The sequence below is a fragment of the Lissotriton helveticus genome, chromosome 2_1, assembly GCF_964261635.1.
Source record: "Lissotriton helveticus chromosome 2_1, aLisHel1.1, whole genome shotgun sequence".
NCBI lineage: Eukaryota > Metazoa > Chordata > Amphibia > Caudata > Salamandridae > Lissotriton > Lissotriton helveticus.
The window spans coordinates 149,918,340-149,942,492 of NC_136059.1; the positions used below are offsets into that span (position 1 = coordinate 149,918,340).

Here is a 24,153-nt window from a genome sequence, read left to right on the forward strand (position 1 = left end):
CATCCATTCCCTCGGGCACTATCCAAACACTCGTCTAATGACCCAGGCACTACACTTGCACTCATGCATTCACCTAGGCAAAAACCATGCACATTTCGAATCACTCAGCCAGTACCCATGCACTCATCTATTCACTCAAGCAATACCCATGCACTCATCCATTCACCCAGGCACTACCCATGGACACATCCAATCACTCAAGAACTACCCTTGCACTCATCTGTTCATTCAGGTACTAAGCTTGCGCTCATCCATTCACTCAGGCACAAACCAGGCACACATCCATTCACTCAGGCATTATCCTGAGGCCATATTCCTCAAGGGGCAGCAGCTCTCGGGCTGAGCTGAGAGCTAATACTATAAATTCTACAAAGAGCTGCATAGCAACTATTCGTTGCTAGGTGTCCCTCAAGTCAAATGCTTTTACATTTGACTCAGGAGGGACACTTGGGAACGACTAGTGGAACTGTAGCTTCATGAAAGGGGTTCAATGCTTTTGCATTTGACGCTTGAGGGACACCTAGTAACGACTAGTGGAACTGCAGCTTGATGTAATAATTTCAATGCTTTTGCGTTTGATGCATGAGGGACACCTAGTAACGACTAGTTGAACTGCAGCTCTTTGTAGAATTATTTTTATATAGGATTCTATAATATTCACTGCCCACTGCTAATCTCGCCCAATAATGCTTTGCAGGGCCTTTGTTTGGGATTGTATTTTTGCCCATAACTGTGCTTGAGGTGGTCCTAAGAGGATGGGACCACCACCGAATTGTTCAGCAAGATGTGCTCTTTGTTTTCAAGGCATCTGCTTGATTCTCTCCCTAGGTTAGGGAGGATCCCAAAATCATCACCTCTCTCACTGCTTGCTAAATTTTCATATTCACTTTTGTGAAATGACTATATGCATTTTAGCATGTAAAGACAGAGATACTTGGTATTTTACCAAAAGTATACGAGGTCTCTGTTTTATTAATTGGGAGTCCGATGGAGCAAAGTTGCGGATTTCACAGACTTTTTGGTCAACGTTGTAGGTTTCCGAGAAGTAGTACTCCGGCAACTACGCCCACCCTTAAAAATAACAAGTGTCTCTTGTGATGAAGAAGTGCTGACATGCATCAACAACCTGTGTTTTTCTAAATACTTTTGACACTTTGCCATAAATAAAAACCCACTTACTTCTCTGTTTGAAATCCTGTCACAGAAGTGTTACAATGTCGGCCTCTACTGTAAAAAAGCAGGACAGAGTTACTGATCAAACCCGATAAATGGCAGGAACTAGTGGTGTATAAGTACCGCACCATGACAAAGGGTGCAAGTGAATTTCTGCCCTTCAGAAGAGGTCAGAGACTGCACAAGGTTTGAGTGAGTATTACTTTCTCTCTATCAAGATTACCATGTCCTAGTGATGTTTGGCCTTTAATGCTTGTACTCTAATTTTAGGACTCACTCACTCACACACATACACACACACACAACTCACTCTCACTCACTTACTCACAAAACTAGGCAGAATATTTTGATTTGAAACTTACACATCAAAGTACAGCCTGTCACTAGTGTTTAAAAGGCGATGCTTAAGGATTTAATACAGTGGTGTCATTTAAAAATGATGATTATAACTCTAAATCAACAAGACAATTGTGGAATAATCGATTAACACACATTTTTGGATAGAGGTTGGAAAAATGTGCCCCCAACATAATCTTTGTAGAAAGCAAAGTAGTGCTACTTAGAGAACTTTTAGGTAATTTTAATCGGTACAAAAGATTTGGACCTAGAGTTTTGCATCAGTTCTCTCACTCCTATGTTATTGCAGAAAGATACTATAAAACTGCCATTGCCCTTCTGAGTGCTTACTGGCTTACCTTTCAGATTCTCTCCCTCTTTGCCAGATTGACTCCTGTCCCTTTTCTGAGTCCCTCTGCCCCCCCCCACTTATGAGAAAGCCCTAAGACAGGCCTTCTAGGCATGTGCCTCCAGGATCTTGAATACTATCCCTATTAACTCACCCAACCCTCACCTCTTCAGGAAACATTACTTCTCTGAATCATGGGAACCACAATCAATGACTATTCCAACTCACTGGAAACCTTCACAAGTCATATAAGTGAGCTTTGGCCCATGTACAGAGCTCCATTGCGCTCTAGCAAGATTCATGCACATACTTAGAGCTGCCTCCTGTTTCCTACCCCTTCTCTTCTGATTAGCTCTTGTTTTCTCTTTTGCTTTACTCTTGGGTCCTTTCATTCTGTTTCTATCCCCCTCCCCTCCTTGATTCTGATTGCCTCCTGTCCCTCTGTTCATTAGTCCTTCTTGAGGTCCATCCCTCTATTTATCATTGTCTCTTGCTCTACTGACTTACCTTGAGTTTAGTGCCCTTGTTTGTTTGTTACTTTGTCTCTCTCTTATTGCTCTCTGAGCCCTCTCACTGTTTCCTATTGTCTTCTTCTGATGACCTGTGTTCGTTCTCTTCATAACTACCTTCTCATTCCTTCCCCTTTTCTCCTGACTGGATATTGATTTCAATTTCATTGTAATTGCATTTTAATACACTCTTTATTGGTTGTGTATTAAATGTATTCCCTTTTCCCCCTTGACACTCCTCGGTGATAAGGAGGGGAAGCTCCATGTATTGGTTTGAAAGTCCTTATCTAGTTTTGCGTCCAATTAATTAGAGGTAAAAGAATCAATGTCGATGAGCAGGAGCTGTCTGACCTGAAGCATCCTCTTGGCATGAACACGAGCAAGAAGAACGGATGCTGGATGCTGGCAGGTTATTAGATGATTGACTGATATGATGGAAGTCAACATATTAACTGGGGTGAATTATGTTGGGAAACATCACTTACAACGCAACTTTTACCACGCAGTGCCTTTACGACGCAACTTTTACAATGCAAACCATTACAACGCATTGCGCTGGGGGGCGCTCTAGGATAGGGAATGTATTTAATATACTATCCAACACCTTCCCTACTATCCACGGGGACTGGAGTTGGAATAGTAAATTAAATAAATCACTATCCAGCGCCTAAAAGCACTATGCGTTGTAATGGTATTCGTTGTAAATACCGCATCGTAAAGGCATGCGATGTAAAAGTATGCGTTGTAACGTCATACATCCAATTATGTTACATGCTTCTTAAATAGCATGCACCCTAATATGAATTAGTCCCTTAACAGTTGAGGGTAAACCCATAGGTGGTGGTGCCCGTATATAAAAAGGGTGTGATTGTACTGGAGGATGTGGTTTTCCTGCAGTTGCATTCTGAGGTTTTTAGGGTTTCCCCTGCACATTTATCACAGGTCGCAGCACATATGTGGGGGTTCGTTCATTCTCTGCCTAGCCTCCATTAATTGTGTGAGTTTGTCTGTCTACTTAGGGTCTTAGAAGACCTTGTGCTGCATGGACTACACCTGCACTTCCTTAGGCCTTAGTGGAGAGTTGGTATGAGGATGATGGTATTGAGTACATTGCTTAGGGTGCTTAAGTTTGGTCCAATGATAGGCTGCTGGGTTGGTGATGTGTTATCCTCAATTGAGGGTTTTAATGGGTTGTCAAAGTATCACTGTTGTTGTGATGTATTCAGGGCAGAATCATCCTGGACCCATGTCATAATCTTTTTATCATGGGTTTCTTCTCCTGGGTGTCCACACATCCTCGTGGTATTTGTATACAGCAGTGACCAACTCCTACTTGACATATTTGCTCCATTCTGTCTGGTGAACAGCTAATCGCCCAATCAGAATGGGCATCAGGGAGAGGGTGTGGCTTAATGGCTAGTGTGACCGACTTTGAAGCTGGGGAACAAGGTTTGATTCTGGCAGGAGGCTCAAGCATCCTGTGATTCTGGGCAATCTCTTCATCTTCCTGTGCCTAAAATGAATGTGTCCGTCTGTAATGCAACCGTCTGTAGTGCTCATGAAAGAGCTCCGAAACCTTCGGGTCGAGTTTGTGCTATATAAAAACTGCAAGCAAACAAACAACATCGTTATGGACTGCTGGCTTTCTACCTAACATCCTTTGAATGCTGAGCTAGATACGCGGGCCAGATTTATCTCAGTGTCGGATTGCCCTTGCACCACGCAAGACAACACAAGGACAATGCAACACGAAAGTCAGATTCACCAAGCAATGCAAGGCAGCCTTGCGTTACTCCATGGGTGGAGTGTGAGTGTTCCCATGCATCCCGCCATGGACTTTGGCACATTTCCAGATTTACAATGAGTGGTAGACCTGGGATTGCATTCTGCAACACACATAGAAAGAGGAAAAAGCCTCAAAGGATTGTAGGCAAGATTGTTTTTGTGCAGCAAGGGTGACCTTCCTGCACAAAAACAATCCGTCCTACAACGCAGTCACCCTTGCACCATGGCGTAAGTGTGTCTGTGTTAGTGCAAGGCAAGGCAGCACATTGTGCGCCGGCGCAAAGAGGGGACAGATATGCACCATATAAAGGTAAAGATAGCGCATCCCCGGCATGCAATGCCGCAAAGTGTCGTGCTATTTTGGGTTGCATGAAACTTTGATAAATCGAGGCCTTTTCATGTTTTACACTAAGTATGGGTCTAAAAGTTCCTGAATGCACAGCAATTGAAAAATCAACTATTGTGGCATGATGTCTTAGGGCCAGATGTAGGTCGCCAAATACCGGTCGGTAATGGCCGATTTCGGCCGTTACCGACCGGTATTTGGCTTTTGAGATGTAGGTGGGTCTGAATTTACAGAATCGGTATATTTACCGATTCAGTAAATGTACCACTTCGGTATTTTACCGAATCGGTAAATATACAGATTCAGTAAATCCATATGTAGGTGACACTCCTAAGAGTGCCACAGGCCCTTAAGAGTCGGTATTTTACCACCCAATCCTGTTGGGTGGTAAAATACCGAATTCAGGTGTGCATGCACTCTTACAGATTCGGTAATTTTTTACCTACATCTGCCTCCTTCCTATTTACCGACTCTTAAATACCGATTCGGTATGAGTCGGTATTTAAGAGTCGGTAAATAGGAATTACCTACATCTGGCCCTTAGATTCTAAACTAAAAGTATAGCAATACTTGGTACAGGGTAACTCACTAAATATGTTTTTACTATAAGTGTCTCCATTGGTGGGAAAAGTTACACCTGCACAATGAATCCTGAAATTCTGATTCTCAGGCCAGCGCTTGCTTGGTTGAGGATTCGGCCTTAGGCATACATGGAATTTATTTATTAATGAATGAATATGTGCGGTGGTGCTTTACAGTGAAACAATTGTGAGTTCCAGAGATGTAGCTTACATCATTTCAGGCCATCTATAGTTTAGGGAATTGTTTGTAAAGATGAGCCTTGAAATGTTTCTTGAAATCAGGATCATTTTCTTAAATTAGGTCTAGGAGAGTACAATGTGAGGCAGCTGACTCTGAGTGACATTGTTTTAGTGCGACTGAGGGTTTGAACTTCTCGGAGTAATGTGTTTCTGTGTTTGAGTACTCTCAGTTTATCGGAGTAGGTAGTTCTGCTCCGCATGGTGGGTTCTTATGTTGGCAATTATGGTTGAGATAACTTGTGTAATTTATTTTTCAGTGAGCATAAAAAGCAATAATCATTGATAAACACATTAGGTTTTGCCTCTGTGATTAATAATAAGTTGCTTTTTGTTGTAAGTTGTAGCTTGCTGAGTAGTTCTACAATATAAGTTACAAAAAGTCTGTTAAAGTATTATGACTTGTTTGTGTACAAAAAGGCAACATATTCTGCTGTTACTAGTTGTATAATGCGGGCAAGAAATAGCAATATTTTTAAAAATGAAGTGAAAGAGGGAAAATATAGAATTTATTAATGTAATGGCGATATTATGTGTTTAGAGGAGAACATTTGGGCTCGGTGCCACTGCACCTGCTGCACCATTCAAAGCATGCCCCTAGTCCCGGTAATATAACTGCATTTGTGACTTGATGTTTAGTAGTAAAAAATAGCAATATTTGGTGTTTAGAAGAGTTAGGACAACTTTTGGTCCAGGTGCCACTGGACCTGCTGCACCATTCAAATCATGACACTATTGCCGAGCAGTAGCAGCACCCCCCCCCCCAAGCGCCTTGAGACCCTCCGGGTAAGTAGTGCGCTATATAAATGTCCATGATTGATTGATTGATTGATTGCCTGTAAGGTAACTGAGCATGCAACTGCCTGTTTAGTAGTTAATTATTGCAATATTTGATGTTTAGAGGGGTTACTAGAGCTTTGGGCACCGGTGTCACTGCACCTGTTGCACCATTGAAAGTGTGACCCTAGTGTCTGCAAGGGAATGGCACTTGTGACCGCGTGTTTAGTAGTAAATATATCAATATTTGGTGTTTAGAGGGGTTCTGACAACTTTTGGTGCCAGTGCCACTGCACCTGCTGCACCATTGATATCATGACCCTAGTACCTGCTTGGTAACCGCACATGTTTCATAGTAACATTTAGCAATATTCTGCATTTAGTGGGGTCCCTAGACATGTTGCCCTAGTGCCACTTCACCTGCTGCACAATTCAAATCAAGCCCCTTTTAACTGCAAGGTAACTGCTCCTGTGGCTGCCTATTTAGTTGTAAAATATAGCAATGTTAGGTGTTTAGAGGAGTTCTGACAACTTGTTGGCCTGGTGCCACTGCACCTGCTGCACTATTCAAATCATGACCCTGTTGTCTGCAAGGTAATTGCTCTTGTGCATGCTTAGTTATAAAATATAGCAATAATCAGTGTTTATTGGTGTGCCTAGAGCTTTTGCTTCCTGTGTCACTGCACTCCTTGCAGTATTGAAATCATGGGCCTAGTACCTACTGGATAACTGCACTAATGACTGCCTGTTGAGTAGTAAAATATAGCAATATTTATTATTTAGTGGGATTATAACAACTTTTGGCACTGGTGTCACTGAACCTGCTGCACCATTCAAATGTTTCTCTTTTGAGCGCAAGGCAGCTGCAATTGTGACCGACTGTTAAGTAGTACAATATAGCAATATTCGTTGTATAGAGGAGTTCTGACAACTTTTTGGCCTAGTGCCACTGCACCTGCTGCACCATTCAACTCATGACCTTACTGCCTGAAAGATAACTGCCCGTGTGAGTGCTGATTTAGTTATAAAATATAGCAATTATTAGTGTTTAGTGGGGTGCATAGACCTTTTGGCCCCAGTGCCACAGCACTTGCAGCACTATTGAAATCATGATCCAAGTGCCTGCCAGATTACTGCACTTAGACTGCCTGATTAGTAGTAAAATATAGCAATATAAGGTATTTAGTGGAGTTATAACAACTTACCCCAGTGCCACTGCACTTGCTGCACAATTCAAATCATGATCCTGTTGTCTGCAAGATAACTGCACTTGTCACTTCCTGTTTAGTAGTAAATATAGCAATCCTAGGTGTTTAGTGGGGTGCCTAGAGCTGTTGGTCCTTGTGTCACTGCACCTACTGCGCCATTGACATTATAACCATATTGCTTAATAAATAACTGCACTTGTGACTGTCTTGTTTAGTAGTAAAACTTAGCAATCTGTTTAGTGGGGTCCCTAGAGCTTGTGACCCTAGTGCCACTTTACCTGCTGCAACATTCAATTATGCCTCTTTTAACGGCAGGGTGACTGCAATTGTGACTGCCTACTTAGTTGTAAAATACAGCAATATTAGGTGTTTAGAGGACTTCTGACAACGGGTTGGCCCGGTGCCACTGCACCAGGTGCACTATTGAAATCATCGCCCTTGTGTCTGCTAGATAACTGCAGTTATGACTGCCTGTTCAGAAGTAAAATACAGCAATATTTCGTGTTTAGTGGAGTTACGATAGCGTTTGGCCCCGGTGCCACTGCACCTGCTGCACCATTTAAATTAAGCCCCTTTTAACTGCAAGTGTGACCACGTGTATATTAGTAAAATCGATCCAATAATGCCTACAAAGTGCAAAGAAAGGTACATGCATGAATAGGAAATAGGAAATGACACAAGCGTTCTAAGGCTTAATAAGCATCTGCTTTACACAACAAATTCATACAAATAAACAAGCATTCCTACATGCTGTTAGGAGCTGTCTGCCTTATCCCTGGGAAGGGATCTTGGGCCAGATGTATGACCCTTACAATATGGAAGTCGCAAATTGCATCGTTTTGCGACTCGCAAAATGTAATGTACAACAGTGTCTCAGACACTGTTTGCGATTCCTAATGGGGACGCAAATTGCATGCCTCATTAATATTCACGAGGCAGGTGCAATTTGCAACCCCATTGGGAATGGCTAGCACTCCCAGGGATGGTGGCCTACTGGGGTCAGCAGACCACCATGTCTGTGACTGCTTTTTAAATAAATAAAGCAGTTTTTTTTTTAATGCAGCCAGTCTTTCTTGAAGGGAAACGGGATGCATCTAAAAAAGAAAAATGAAATGTTTCGTTTTCGTTTTTTAAGAGTAGGCTGTGGTCCTTGGGACCACTGCCTGCTCTTAAAAAATATTTTTCCATCCATTCACAAAAGGGGAAGTGGTCCTGCGAGTGGCCTACCACCTGCTTGACGTAGGTGGTAAACTGCATTGTGTCACTTTTTGTGACGCACTGGCATCGCATTTTTCTGGCCCATATTCACAAGGACAGGAAAAGCCACCCAGTGTGGCTTTTCCTGTCCTTTTAAATACAGCCCCTTTACACACAGTACTGTGAGTGAAAGGGGCGTTTCATGGGTTTTCCTACGCAACACCCATGGAACCAGACACATTATCAGATTTACAAGAAATAGTAAATCTGGAAATGTGTCTGAATGCTACACCTCCCCAGGGAAGGCGTAGTATGGCACTATGAAGAGAAATGTATTCATTTCTCTTCATTGTTTTCCTCTTTCTATGCGTGCTGCATTCTGCAGCACACGTACAGCGAGGGAATAACCTCTAATGCTTGTTTATGTACAGGAAGGTGTCCCTTCCTGCATATGAACAATCCTTTAAATAAATGAAGTTTTACAAGTTCTATGTGTGCTAATGCAGCACACATAGAAATTGGAGAACGCCATTTTCAACCCTTCCGGCGGATAAACAATCATCCCAGTGACCCAAGCATTCTTACACAATGGTGCAAGGGTGCCTGCGTCGGCGCATGGCAGCAGTTTGTGAGTTATCAGAGGGGGATATCACAGAGATACAACATATTGTTGTGAATGTGTCGCATCCCTGTGCTTCTAAACTAACGCAGCACGGTGCAGCAACATGACTTGCTGCATCGCGCTGTGTTCGCTTATTGTAAATCTGCCCCCAAGTGCTTTGCAACCGCAATTGCAATTATTCACATAAAGCAATTAATTTGAATAAATCCACCTGCAGAAAGTGGCAAAACTAAAAAGAAAAATGAAATAAGTAGCATTTCATTTCAAATTGAGTCTGTCAAAACCATTCTGATAAAGAGCAGGGGAATAACAGACATAATTATATAATCATACATTTCAGCATATATTCCTAAACAAATCCAGCCATGGTCCGTGCAGGTAACAGCGGTGGGGCCAGGTTGGGGGCGGTTTCTGACAGACGAGGCAGAGGGAAAATTAAATAAATAATTCATTTTCCCTCTGCATCATTTGTCGGAATCCCCCCATCCGGCCTCACCGCCCTACCGCTGTTACCTGCAGGGACCGTAGCTGACCAAATCTCGCCCTAGTGAGCATATTACAAAATATAGTTCTTGCCCCGCTTCATCATTATTTTACGTTATCTGAGATATTCATCGCCATTATGAAGTAAATAATAACTTAACCGTGAGATTTCCCTCCAAAAATCATACATACATATTTTGAATCAAGCTATCAAAAGAATGGGAAAAAGAGAGAAAATATAAAGGGGTTTGTACAGAATTCTAGAAGGATTCCTGGAAAAGACACTGACGCATTTCAAACCCATATTTATAAATGTACCACCAACTCCTTAATTATAGTTAATCCAAAGGTTTTCTAGGGTTTTAAGTTTACAATGTATCGAAATTTGAGTCTGTCTAGTTGTTGGCATTTATCACCATCTCTAGGGTATGTCCCCATATTTTCCAAATCAAAAAAGTCAACTTCATCCAATCTCCTTTGTGACGTTTTTAGGTCTCGGCCTGATCCTGCGCATGCGCTGATCTCGTCTGAGACATTTTGGGGCTCTCATAAATTCTACTTTGCGGGTGATCATCTTGCTAGAACGTGCAAAAAAGCGCGCACACAAGCACGTCCTAGCAAGCTAATCACACGCAAAGTAGCATTTGCGGTGACGCGCATGCACACCACTCACGTCACCACTCGCGTTCTTTTTTTCTCCTGTTTTTTTTTTCTTGTTCGAGACTGGAGCTGTTCCACCGGAGTGCCAAGTGGCAAAGATAACTGAGACAGCAAGTAGGCTGCAATAATGATAGAGGGGTAACTGGAAACATAGTAATGAAATGGATGATGCTTCCTTACGCCGGTCGCATCATATGTTTAGATCTTCCCTATCAGGGATTGTCATGTTATTTAAATTAAGAGCATTATTTATGACTCGAAAACTGAATTGTACTAGTGCGAGTGATGAATACAGTTTTCTCAAATTTTGATTCGACAATAATACTATGATGAACCAATGTTCTTCTGATGCCCTGCAGGTGAAAATGTGATACAGATAGTTGACCTTATTTTGGATTACGATTCATAAAGGGGGTAGTGATGGACAGAGTATCTGAATTAAGCAGAACACTCCTACCCAGTCAAAAGATAAGGCCTGATCCATCACCATTTGTTACCTCACTGCACCATCCAAGCTCAGAACCTGGCTACATGCAAATTAGTCTGACCCTGGCCCAGTGCATCATGGGAACAGGGCAGACCAAACTACCAAGCCAATTCTTTACTGGAAAGGAAACAAGCTTCCGGGGACCGGTTTCTGGCATTACAGCCGTCTTCGGCCCGGCTTGCTTGAATCCTGATGGTGCAGTGAGCAAGGGACTCACATCTGAGCATACCCTTCCACACTTATGGTGGCCAAAACGATTCATAAAGGGGATGGTGATGGACAGAGTATCTGAATTAAGCAGAACACTCCTACCCAGTCAAAAGATCAGGGCCTGATCCATCACCATTTTTTAGCTCACTGCACCATCCCAGCTCAGAACCTGGCTACATGCAAATTAGTCTGACCCTGGCCCAGTGCATCATGGGAACAGGGCAGACCAAACTACCAAGCCAATTCTTTACTGGAAAGGAAACAAGCTTCCGGGGACCGGTTTCTGGCATTACAGCCGTCTTCGGCCCGGCTTGCTTGAATCCTGATGGTGCAGTGAGCAAGGGACTCACATCTGAGCATACCCTTCCACACTTGTGGTGGCCAAAACGATTCATAAAGGGGGTTGGCTATCTATCTATCTATCTATCTATCTATCAATCGCCCTCACTCTATCTATCTATCGCCCTCACTCTATCTATCTGTCTATCTATCTATCGCCCTCAATCACTCTATCTATCTATCTATCTATCTATCTATCTATCTATCTATCTATCTATCTATCTATCTATCTATCTATCTATCTATCTATCTATCTATCTATCTATCTATCTCCCTCACTCTATCTATCTATCTATCGCCCTCATATCAGTCATTCAATCTGAGGTAGAAAGCGTTCTAAGAAAATTCTGTCATAATGCAACACTCTTTCTATCTGTCTATCGCACTTTATCTATCTATCTATCTATCTATCTATCTATCTATCTATCTATCTATCTATCTATCTATCTATCTATCTATCTATCTACGACAACGAGAGAGGTGAGGAGTTCGCAAGGGGGCACTGTGCAGCTATAGGGTGGCCAGAAGAACTTTACTTATATGCAGTGCTTTAAATGGAAAAAAATAAGTGCAGGTACTCACCAAAAAGAGCAGTGGGTGGAGTTTAGGGCAGGGCTAATGGGGAACAAGTGGCGGCGTTAGCTTTTTGATCGTGCCAAGGTTGTATGCACGAAATCTGCATTCATTTTATCTACCTACAGTCCAATGAGCCATCTGTCCAGTACTGTAACATGTGTCCATTGTAACATGCACAGGTCACTTTTCTCTTGTAACATACTGTTTGCTACCTCTTACATTTTGTTTGCTTTAGATGCTTGCGCAAATGCCACCATTGCCCCATGTAACGTTTGTTCTTGTGCTGGAGTGTGCTGGAGTGTCTGCCATTTATTGCAGTACTGTACCTCTACTTGTACTTTGTATGCTTTTGTAACCTGCACACATATCACTTTTTCTTCCTGTAATGCACCATTTGATACCTCTTGTATTTTGTTTGCTCACAATTGTCACTTTTGCCTCATGTAACTTAACGTTTGCTTTTGTAATTTGTTAATGTATAATTACTGTTCCTGTTCCTATTGTGAAGCGCTCTGACACCTTCGCGTACAGTTTGCGATATAAAAAACCGCATAAAATAAATAAACAAGTCTCTCCTGGAACATTTGTAAACCGGAGTTAGGGCCAGAGCTGACAAGGTCTGTACTCGGGAACCAAGTGCCAATCTCCACATTTTTTAATGGTCTTAACGTCTGTCCAAAGTCGATGAAATAGGAATCAGCGAGTGTGGAAGAGCAATTCAGATGCGTGGCGACACTAAAAGCCTTCCCATACGTTCTTTTGTTATGTCCTGAATAGTGCCTCCCACTGCCACCCATTAGATTTTACAGCCCCCTCTTAGCGCCCACTGTGAAAGATCTTTGGATAAGCAAATGACTCTGCAGACACACCCCTGCTCTGATTTACAAAGCAGCTCACGCTGGGTCCTGGTGACCAGCTCCATTGATTGATTCCGTACAGTGCTTGAAAGGTGCTGCTGTGGTATAACTTGAGGGATAAAGGGAGCGCCCTGCCTCGGTTAAAGTCAGATCCCCATGAGTACCGGTACTCTCTTTCTTCTAGAAATAAGTGCTGGTACGCAAGGGGAGAAAAAGAAGAAGTGCCGGTACTCAGTACCGGTGAGAACCGGCCCATTTAAAGCACTGCTTATATGTGTAATTTCGTACATATGCAGCGTGGCACTACGCTCGTTTAAGACTGGCCTGGGAGCTGGCGGTCAAGGGTAATAACCTGTCTGAGGCCCAGAGCTGTCAGAGGCAAGTGAGCTCACGGGGGGGGGGGGAAGGGTCATCTCACCGACCCTGCCAACAGTCCCTAAAGACTAGATAGTCCCCCCCACCCCCTGTCACCAGCTCCCTGCGCCTTCTGCTTACCGTTGGTGCCCGGCCTGCGACTTTTTTTTTTGTTCGCTTTTATGCAGGAGCATCCCCTACGAATGAAAACAGAAGGTGACCTTTCTGATGCGCTACACATTAAGCCAGGCGCGAAACACCCATTGAGCTCAATGGGCTTCAGCCCCCCCCCCCGTCGTTAGTGTCAGCCCGGGCTGAGACAGCTTTGCAGGCTGGCGATGTCTAATTGCAGCCGCACCCAAGTACTTCACAGGTCTTTAAATGACCGAGTACTTGTAAATGTGGCTTTTGTTGTGTTTTCGTCCCTTTTTACAGCCGCTCTGGTTACGGCTGGAAGAATTAGGCCCCCCCAAATCTATTTCAGCCCCCCCGCGAAATTTGGATCTACTCGCCCGCCTGCATTAACCTATTAGTTTTAAAGCCAAAAATCCTGACAAAGAACCTAGAAAAACAAGCTGGCTCCGTGGGGAACGCAGAGCACATGTTAAAGAATGGTCTCAAAAACCAAATAGTGACAGACAATGTACTGCTGCCATCTAGTGGTCGGGAGGAAGTCTGCAGACTGCTTAATATCCCCACGGCGCCACTACCAGCCTCTGGAATCCCAAGAGACCCTCTTCTGTACAGAAAACAGTGCCCGGACGGCGCGGCCACAATGTGAACACAAAGCCTTTGAAATAGGAAACCAAACAGATGGTGAGGCTGCTGGCTCCCACGAGGCAAACGCCACACATGCACCAGAGCTCATTGGGAATAGTGCAGTACATGCAATAGTTTCCCAAAAAGTCCTGAGCGATTGATTACAAGAGGCCCTCCTAAGCAGCGCTTACACGCTGATTAGGCTCGACCTAAAAAGGGTCCCCGATTGAGCCTGCAAATTATAGCCCAATCAGCCTTATTGATGTTACTCAGAAAATCTATGGAAGGGTATTATTAGGCAGGCTACAGGATTGGATGGAAGACCGTGAGGTACTAACACTGTTGCAAGCAGATTTTAGAGCCAAAATGTCAGACCAATTGTTTAGGCTCCAGCTAATTTACTGGAAGCATGTGGTCTTGGAGGGTGGGAGCTTGTATCTTACCTTCCTTGATTTGAAATCTGCGTTCGATATGGTGGACCGTGACTAGCTGTGGAGTATACTGCTGGACATGGGAGTTCCGCCATATCTTTGCTTCCAACTTAAACGCCTCCACGAGGGCACATATGCAAGAGTAAGATACGGCAAGAATGGCCAATTAACAGCGCCCTTCCCTGTTGGAAAGGGGGTAAGACAAGGTTGCGTCTTAGCGCCAACCCTTTTTTCCCTCTTCCTAAATGGTCTAATTGAAGATCTGCTTGCCGTAAAGGATTTGGATTCCCCTAGAATATCATCACGCAAATTTCCAGCATTAATGTTTGCGGATGACACCCTGCTCCTCTCGAAGTCACCAATGGGGATGCAACGAGTGTTAAAGGAATTCAGCCAGTTTTGTAAAAAGAGGAACCTCGTAGCTTAATATTAACAAAACAAAATATATGGTCTTCAATGCCAACTCTGTTAATTGCCCACATCCATTGATGGATGATAGGCCGCTTGAGCGGGTTCACATCTTTGACTACTTGGGCCTATCGTTAAACGACAAGATGGGATGGGGCCCCCAAATTCACAAGGCAAATTTGAAGTTAGTCCAGGCAATAGGGGGAATATTGAAAGTTCAGAAGAGCTGTGTTTTGAAGGCCATAAGTCCACCGCTAGAAATCTACAAAGTACAAGCCAGGTCGGCTTCTTCATACAGGGCCTACCTTTGGGGGCGTAGTCCATCCAATGCCCTGACACTTACTGAAAATAAGTTCATCAGACAAATCCTGGCTTTGCCAACAAACACATCCCTAGTACCGCTACGGATGGACTTGGATATCCTCCCTATGGTGGACTTAATCTCGACACGACCGTTGCTTTATTAGCGATGGCTGTGGAGTACACCTGAGTTGATGCACTACAGGGAGGAATTAAAAGCGTTAATGTAGAGAAGCGTGGCTCAGTGGTTAGAGGCGGCAGACCCGGAAGCTGGGATCGGCCGTGGACCAGGGTTCGATTCCCCGCCTCGGCGGGTCTCGGGCTAAAAAATTCCACGGACTCGACAATTCTCGCTCCGGTGCCTACTCGACTCACGGGGTCACACTCTGCGACTCTGGGCAATAGCTTGCTTAATCTCCACTACGGCCCCTCGTGGCGGGATGCCTGGCTTTCACCTTGTGGATACCCTGCTGGGGTATCTCACAGGGGAATACCAGGACGGGTTCCCTAAGCAAGCGCCTTGATACCTTCGGGTGATACGTGCGCTATATAAGTCGCAATACATACATACATGTTATTATTGGGGGCTGTGGGCAGTATACCTTGGCTCTCTTTTGTTAGGGATTCTTTTCGTGCAATGGGCAGGGGGGATTTATGGACCACTCCCGAAGAATCGTGTGTAGCTATCTCTAAAAAATACTTAGCTAAAGCAGTGAAAGATTTCAAATTGACTAGCCTAATTCAGGCAGTCAAAACCATTAGTCTAACATATGGGTTCATGGATTTTAAGTCACATTACCAATTTGAGCAGGTGCTAGATTCAATACAGCCCCTAGTAGCAAGGAGGTTGTTTCTGCAATTTAGATATGGAACTCTCCCACTCTTTACAGTAATTAACAAGTGGGCGGGCGGTACCCATTGTCTTTGTCCTGGATGCCTGGTGGAGGAGGAAACAGTGATTCACACATTGCTCTTCGGCCCGGCATATAAACAGCCCAGGTCTAAATGGATCATCCAACTGTGTAGAAATCTGGGTATTAGGAACCATTGTGAATTTTTTAGGATCCTCAAATCTGATACAAACCCAGTCTATGTTGTTGCAATTTCAAAATTCCTCCTTGCTATGTGGCTAAAACGAAGGTATTTGTTAAAGAATGGCACCTAGTTATTTGTGATTTTTCTATTTTAGTATAATTAATCCGGCAGCAATATTTTGGGTGTTGCCTCTGTGTGAGAGATAGAGTGCTCCCCAGTTGGTAGCCTTACTGACAATGGACGTCTAAAAACTTCAGGGCTTTTTAGTAATGCTTTTACATGGTTTTATTTTTAAATTATACTTTTAAACGTAGGTTTTAATTTTGCTTCCCTTATTATTGTGGCCCAACTATCACTACACTTGTATATACCAGTTCCTATAATGAAATTGTATTTTTTTTTACTGCTATGGATTACATTTTATTGTATTGTAAATTCAAATGTGCTTTTATGGCTGTAATAGCGGCAATACATTTTTTTGATGATGATGATGATAATTAAATTACTTCCAACCCTATTCCCCTAAAAACACGCAACCTGCTAGGGAACTAAAAACGCAAAATTCAAACAAAATATTTTTAATAACTACTAACATTTTAACACATATAATAAAAATCAAACACTTCTTATACAAAAAATACATGCATCACACACATGTATAAAATATATACTAAAATACATAACATTAATAAAAACATCGATATTTTTAACATCTATATTTTTGCAAATGATATTAAACACTTCAATATTTTTTACATCGATATTACTTACCCAAAATCGATATTCTTGACCACCATCTTTTGTCTGTCGATATTCTTGACTCACGATATTTGTGTAAGTCGATATTTTGCACTCGATCTTCTGTCTCTGCACCTCATAAATCATTACATAATTATACAGTGTCCACGACTATCATGGTGCATAATGAGTTATTTGTTTTCCACAGTGTTTCCGTGTATCGGGTGCCTCAGCTTATTGTGTAACGTCTGCAAATACCCTGAATACTAATGAATGGCAGGTGATCCTGGACCTCCCACATCCTCCTGGGACTCTTAGGGCACTGGGTCTTTGAGAATATTTACCAAGGCCTCCCAGGGGTAAAGAGCCTTTACAACGCAACTTTTACCACGCAGTGCCTTTACAACGCAACTTTTACAACGCAAACCATTACAACGCATTGCGCTGGGGGGGCGCTCTAGGATAGGGAATAGGTTTAATGTACTATCCAACACCTTCCCTACTACCCACGGGGACTGGAGTTGGAATTGTAAATTAAACAATTCACTATCCAGCGCCTAAAAGCACTATGCGTTATAATGGTATGCGTTGTAAAAACCGCGTTGTAAAAGCGTGCGATGTAAAAGAATGCGTTGTAATGTCATACATCCCCTCCCAGGACTTGATCGTATCCAGAGAACTTACGCCCCTTCTTGCTTCTCTCAGTAGAACCGCTCCCTCATATACCGATGTACTGCCACCCAGGGTGGCCCTAAGTTTGCTGCCCGGGTGCATGTAAGACGGCGGGTGGCGGAAGACGGATGACTTGTTCTCGGGGGATGGTGGTAGTAGACAGATATGACTCCTGCCGCACCCAAAAACAGTATCGCCGGGGCTGACCACCCCCCCAGCTACGCCTCTGCATATCTCGCTCCTCTCTCAAGATCCCTGCACCATGTGCTCACGCTGGGTCTCCAGAGGCTTCCCAGTTACTAGCAATCTCTCGTTTTGCAAATATAAAAGCCATATCTTGAAACCTGCTGGTGAACTTGGTTTTGGAGGTATGCTGGAACTAGCTCAGTAGGCAATGCCTTGGCTACAAGGTAGCATTTAGCCTTAGTGGTACTTCTGGGCAGAACCATTAATGAGAAACAATACATCTAGATAATATTGTCATCTTTGAATTGAGAAGCTGACACTACTTTAATTTTCTTTCAGGGAGATAATTATTACCAGTCTCATCATGTTCCACATCGCACTGCTCCCGCTAGCCCTGAGCTGCTACATTCTGGCGGATGCTAAAGTATTAATCGTCCCTAGATTTACAGCAAGGTATTGTGCTTGTTTCTTCTACAAAGGCAAAGAGCCAACTGGCATCATACCAACCCGTGGAGCAAGGATTTGCCAGCGATATGAGAATGGTTATCGGTTTGCCACAGTGTATGACAGAGTAAGACGCATTCCAACATATTCTGCATATATCTACAAAGCTGCAAGGAGCGAAAGAACTGAATGGATGATAGAGCCCCAGGTGAGGACCTTCTATAACTCCACATTAAGGTATTTCATGAGTCTTCATGTTATGGTTGAGTCAGAGGAGGTCAGACCTTAAAAAATATGCATGCGCAAGCCAGGTTCGAAATAGAAGACAGTCGATTAGTCGGTTTCTATGAAATTGTAAGTGCTATTCATCCAGTAAGTTTCTATTAAACAATTTAGGTGAAATGATTTCTCAGCAATGGTATTCCATGAAATTGCTTTTCTAGGAAATCACGAACAACCATCTACAAAGCTGCAAGCAGTGTCAGAACTGAATGGATGATAGAGCCCCAGGTGAGGGCCTGCAGTAACTCCACATTAAGGCATTTCATGAGTCTTCATGTTATGGCCTGAGCCAGAGGAGGGCCATCCCAGGATAGTTGCCGAAAGGCAGTATTCTTACCCGCCCTCTTCTCCTTTCTACTGCCCCATTTTAAGTATCACAAAATAGAGTGATTCCTGTGTATTGGAGTGTGCCTTACAGATAGGAACATTTATCTTTGAAGACTTGGCAACAATAGATATTGTGTCAGGCGGGCCCTCCTCTTTTTGCACAGTCCAGATGATGTTATTTCTTTTACAGAGCCACCACTGAAACCTTGGCAGAGCCTCTGCCCACCTGAAGAGGAGAACAAACTCCAGGAGGAGGAGGGGATGAGATGTGGCTGAACAACCTGGGAAATTAGGCTTGAGTTCCTCTAACAGTTCAGCATCCTGTGGTCTTTGGCAAATTAACTAACTGTGCCCCACACAACTGTGCTATCTAACCTAGTGCTCACTTAAAGCACTCTAATGCCCATGGGCCAAGTTCTGCATCACATAAAAGTATGAAACAATGAGAACTTGTAGAAGACAAACAAGAATAAGAGATATGTCATTTAAGGGGAACTGGATTGGAGAAGGAGGAGGAGATAATACTGAAAGAGATCCGCCAAATCACATTAAATAAAATAGATGCAATGACACCTCCATCTAAAACCTTAAATGCGAATGCCTCATAATGATCAGTTTTAAGAGTGCCGGATCCCAGTCCATTAATACCCATAGACAGTGAAGTAAAGCAGTGTTCATGCTCGTGAAGGCCCCTTGAAGGCTATGCCGCCAATCACTCTGGCTCTGACCAGCTGCATTCAGTCACTGTTGAAGCCCAGGCATATCCTCATTGTTTGTACTGAGCTGCAGTTCCTTGCTGGTCCTCCATCATTCATGGTTGTCAAATCATCAAAATGACTTGGGTAACAGAACTGACATCACATGTTCTATGATCCCCCCCTTATGATATCAAAAGGTTGATTCCTTGGACCACGCATGCCCTATAATAGCCTCCTATTTTCTACAGAAGGAATTGGGGAAATGGGGGGATCCATTAAATTTGGGGTAGCAAGAAGGAGAGTAGGGGGACTCCCTAATTGATGCTCACACCATCTTGCCCTTAGTCTCAGACCCCCTTGCTGAAGCAGTGCTCAGCATTTCAAAAGAAAGAGTCCTCCTTGGGAGGAATGCTTGTAGCTGATAAAAGCTGAAAACAGATTCAAATGTCCCACTAACAACTTTTCCACATTTTCTATTTTACAGCTTGTCAACCCGAGATACTCGGAAACAATGGAAGAGGAGCGATTTACCCAAATTAAAAGAGATCTGCTTCAAGAGAGCCAAGCGGTAAATGCTGATTACGAATCTGCCTCAAAAACGTATGACCGAGGGCACATCAACCCAAGCCTGCACCACGATAACATATTTGACTCGGAGGCCACCTTCACCTTGACCAATGTTGTGCCACAGATCAGAGTACTCAACCAGGGGGCATGGAGAGAATATGAAGAGGACACAATAAAACGCCAAGCTCAAGGCTGCACCAGAACATACGCCATTGTGGGGGCGATCCCTGGGAACAACTTCATAGCCAAAAGAGTCAATGTGCCTGGCTACATATGGGCTGCTGCCTGTTGCACTTTGGCAAATGATAGGGTGAAATCCTGGGCTGTCATTGCTGAGAATAGTAGTCAAAATAGAGTTGACCCTATCACCATAGAAAACCTTGAGATACAGATCAGCCGCTCAACAGGAAGACGTGTCCGTCTCTTCCATAAAGATTGCCCCAGAAAGGTTTAAGACCCCGATCACTGCCTTTAAGATGCTGATGGTCCCGCCCCCGGTTAGTAGATTGCTAACTTAAGAGTTCAAATTGCTTTCTTTTCAATTCTTGGCACCCTTTGCTTTTTTTGCAAACTATAATGTATCTGACAGATCAATAAATGATTGCTTGATTTACAGATGGTATAAATTCTAACAAAGTGGGTTCTATTCACTCAATGACTAAATCATCCTAGGGAACAACTGATCCCAGTAGGACAGTAGGACAGTAGGACAGTGATACCTGGGCTGCCATGTGATCTATATCCTATGCTAGTCAGTGCCTATCTCAGTTCAGAATCCTATTGGAAGCCTCTTCTCTCCACTGAAAGGACCACAGACCCACCAGCTATTAGGATCTGTGTAAGCACCTCCCTTGTGTACAGCTCACCCTGTAGGCACATGCATTCAAGGCCAAAACTCATATAATGGAGCACTAACATAGAAGAAATACATCTACCACTGCTACTTGCCTTGAAATAGTTAAATGCATTTAAAAAATGAGATGACAGATATAATAGATACTGATTGGAAACACTCTGAGTTTGTTTTGCACATACTATCCGACCCCAAACCCGCCACGCCTCACTGGTGATGCTGGATCCACTATAAACATAACCCAAGTCCAACAGGAAGACTCACACACCACTCCTAGGAAATAGTGCTTCGAATGCCCAGTCCATCTCCTTCTCCTCTCAAATGATGCCGCCAAAGCCCTATGCAGATGAGGTTCTATGTGGTGCCTAAGTCCTATACACAGAGAGGAACTATGACGTCAAAGCGCTATATGATGAAAGGATATGTGACGCCATAGCCCTATACCGAGAGAGGAACTATAATGCAAAGCCCTATGCAGATGAGAGCATATGTGACGTCAAAGCCATATACAGGGAGGGGAACTATGATGCCAAATCCTTATGCAGATCAAAGGATACGTGACATCTAAGCCCTATACAGAGAGAGGAACTATGACACGAAAGCCCTAAGAAGATGAGAGGATATGTGACACCTAACCCCATACATACTGATGAACTATGATGCCAAAGCCCTATGCAGATGAGATGATACGAAGTGCCTAAGCTTTATACAGAGAGAGGAACTATGATGCCAAAGCCCTATGTAGATCAAAGAATATGTGATGCCTAAGCCCTATACAGGCAGAAGAATTATGACACCAAAGCCCTATGCAGATCAGAGGATACATGATATCTAAGCCTTACGCAGAGAGAGGAAATATGACACCAAATCCCTATACAGATGTGAGGATATTTGACACCTAACCCCATCCATAAAGATGAAATATGATGCCAAAGCCCTATGCAGCTCAGAGGATATGTGATGCCAAAGCCCTATACAGAGAGATGAACCATGACACGAAAGTCTGTGCAGATAAAAGGATGTGTGACACCTAACACATACAAAGAGATGAACTATGATGCCAAAGCCCTATGCAGAAGAGAGGATACGTGCCATCAAAACCCTATACAGAGAGAGGAACTATGATGCAAAGCCCTATGCAGATGAGAGGATATGTGATGCCAAAGCCCTCTACAGAGAAAAGAACTATGACACCAAAGCCCTATGCAGATCAGAGGATACGTGACATCTAACCCCAAACAGAGCGAAGCAACCCCAGATCGGTCTCCACCTATTTGGTCTTTGTCAGTCAGGTGCAGCTTAGCTCCAGTGGCACATTGAGCAGGGCATCCACATCTGAGCATACCTGTCACACTTAGGGCATCGCATGGAGGAATACAAAAAAGTAATGGAAGTTATGTTTGAATTAATCTCCGCCAGGGCTTTAAGTGGGCTGGGTTCTGCTGGTGCTAAGCACTGGCAGTTCTAACAAGCATTGGCATAGCCAATAGGTCTCGCCTTTGGGACCTTATAAGTGTTTACCCATGCAACAGTTGATCTTGTTGCACCAAGGATATTGTGCTGCATAACTAAATATTTATAAGGTTCCAAAGGCGAGACCTATTGGCTATGCCAATGCTTGTTATTGCACTGCTGTAGGTCAGTACATGAGAAAAGAGAACTATCTGGTAGTTAATACCAAACTAAGCCACAAAGGTACCTTTGATAGGAGGAGCAGTAGAATGATTGAATTGCAATTTGTAAAGCATGTGGTTACTCAAAAAAGGAAGTATTTTGGCGTCCAGGGAAACCATGCTGAAAGGTAGTGCCTATGTAGAGAGCAGGAGTTTTTTTTACAATTTTCGTAAGTTGATGAGATCTCTTTGTGCACAAATATCCAGAGGAGGAGCACTCCATGCTTGGGACCATAGCATAGCCTGGGCCTTCAGCACAAGTTTTCCTGAATTTAGAAATCTTCCCATAACGTTGAATGCTAGATCAGAGGGTTCTCGAGGGAGTGTAGGAGGAGCAAGGAGGCCACGTGACTATCAGTGGACAGACTCTAGAAGACTTTGTTACAAAAGCATAAGGCCTTGAATATGCAACACCAGTGCAGGTGGAGTATATGGGAAGACATCCTAGTTTCCACTCGTTTACTCTTATTCTATACATAATTTAGGTGGTGTATGGGATGGATAAGAATTGCTGGGGCCCTTTAAGCAGTTGTACCTTCTTTTAATGCCTGGGAGTCCCACCATAGCCTCAATCATGCTCCTTATAGTGGGTGGGGGAGGGATGAAGAAAAATTACCATTATCAAAGCGAATGTTTAAAAAAAATTGCCATAATGTTGCTGAGGGAGGCGCTATTGTTCCCTTGCCAGCATTCCTAATTTTAACCTGGATTCTCAACAACACCCAAAAAATCCCACCCCATATTTCTTAAATAGTTTACTGTATTGTTGTAGACCCTGGAATTTTGTAAACGTTTTGGACTACATAAAGGAAGTCAATCTTTCACATTAGAATACATTAGTAAAGCTAATTATATGACAGGGACGCGTTTTGTTTGAGCAACAATGTCAACCTAACTGGTAGCGCTAGGAGGCACATGATGGTAGAATGGGCGCTATAGAGATACCACTAACACAATATGAGATATCCTTTGCAAGTCAGAGCACAATATTTTTCAAATCATGCCATGAGTCAACCATGCGGCTGGCTGGGGACATACAGATCTCTCTGCTCACTTCATACGTGTCCCTATGGCCTCCGTGTAATGCAACACCACCTCTGTGACCATAGCAGCCCCCTGTGCATCCTTAAAGCAAAGCTTGGGTCACAGGCGGTTCTCTTGCACGCGCATCTCTCCGCTCATCGAAGAGCTGGAAGAGTTTATCCCGGGTAACAGCAACTTGCTACCATTCGGTAAAGATTTACAGCTTTGACAACAAGCATTGGCGGCCACGAAATTAAACACGTGCCTGTAAATACTAGAAACAAGCAAATGGTGCACGCTAGAAGTTCGGCCGTGACCGGGAGTTGTGGGCAGCTCTGGAAACAAGCATTGGCGGCCGCAAAATTAAATAAAAAAAACGCGAGTGGTGACGCGTGTGGTGTGCACGCGCGTCACCGCAAATGCTACTTTGCCGGTGATCTGCTTGCTATGAAGCGCATGCGCGCGTGCGCTCTTGTGCGCGTTCTAGCAAGCTGATCGCCGGCAAAGTAGCATTTCTCAGAGCCCCAAAATATCTCGGCCGAGATTAGCGCATGCGCTGGATCAGGCCGAGACCTAAAAAGCAGGTGCTGAGACGGGTCGCTATCAGGCTCTCCATATCCACCTTGAGGATGAAAAAATAAATCTTAACTCCACAGTACTGCCACCCTTCA

The 24,153-nt window shown here is 43.6% G+C and overlaps 1 protein-coding gene across 1 annotated transcript; it reads left to right on the top strand.

Moving 5' to 3' along the window:
• The first annotated feature begins 1,283 nt into the window (after positions 1-1,283).
• On the top strand, positions 1,284-20,546 carry LOC144817817 (endonuclease domain-containing 1 protein-like). The gene is made up of 3 exons (XM_078674649.1): positions 1,284-1,365; positions 17,955-18,267; positions 19,851-20,546. The coding sequence occupies exons 2-3, from the start codon at positions 17,980-17,982 to the stop codon at positions 20,385-20,387; spliced, it is 825 nt and encodes a 274-aa protein (XP_078530775.1). The 5' UTR covers positions 1,284-1,365; positions 17,955-17,979; the 3' UTR covers positions 20,388-20,546.
• Positions 20,547-24,153: the final 3,607 nt, after the last annotated feature.

What these genes read in the sequence shown, in the direction of transcription:
- LOC144817817 (XM_078674649.1), top strand. Translation starts at nt 17,980, where the DNA reads ATGTTCCACATCGCACTGCTCCCGCTAGCCCTGAGCTGCTACATTCTG. An exon ending in AATGGATGATAGAGCCCCAG is followed by an intron (nt 18,268 to 19,850) that starts GTGAGGACCTTC and finishes TCTATTTTACAG; the next exon opens with CTTGTCAACCCGAGATACTC.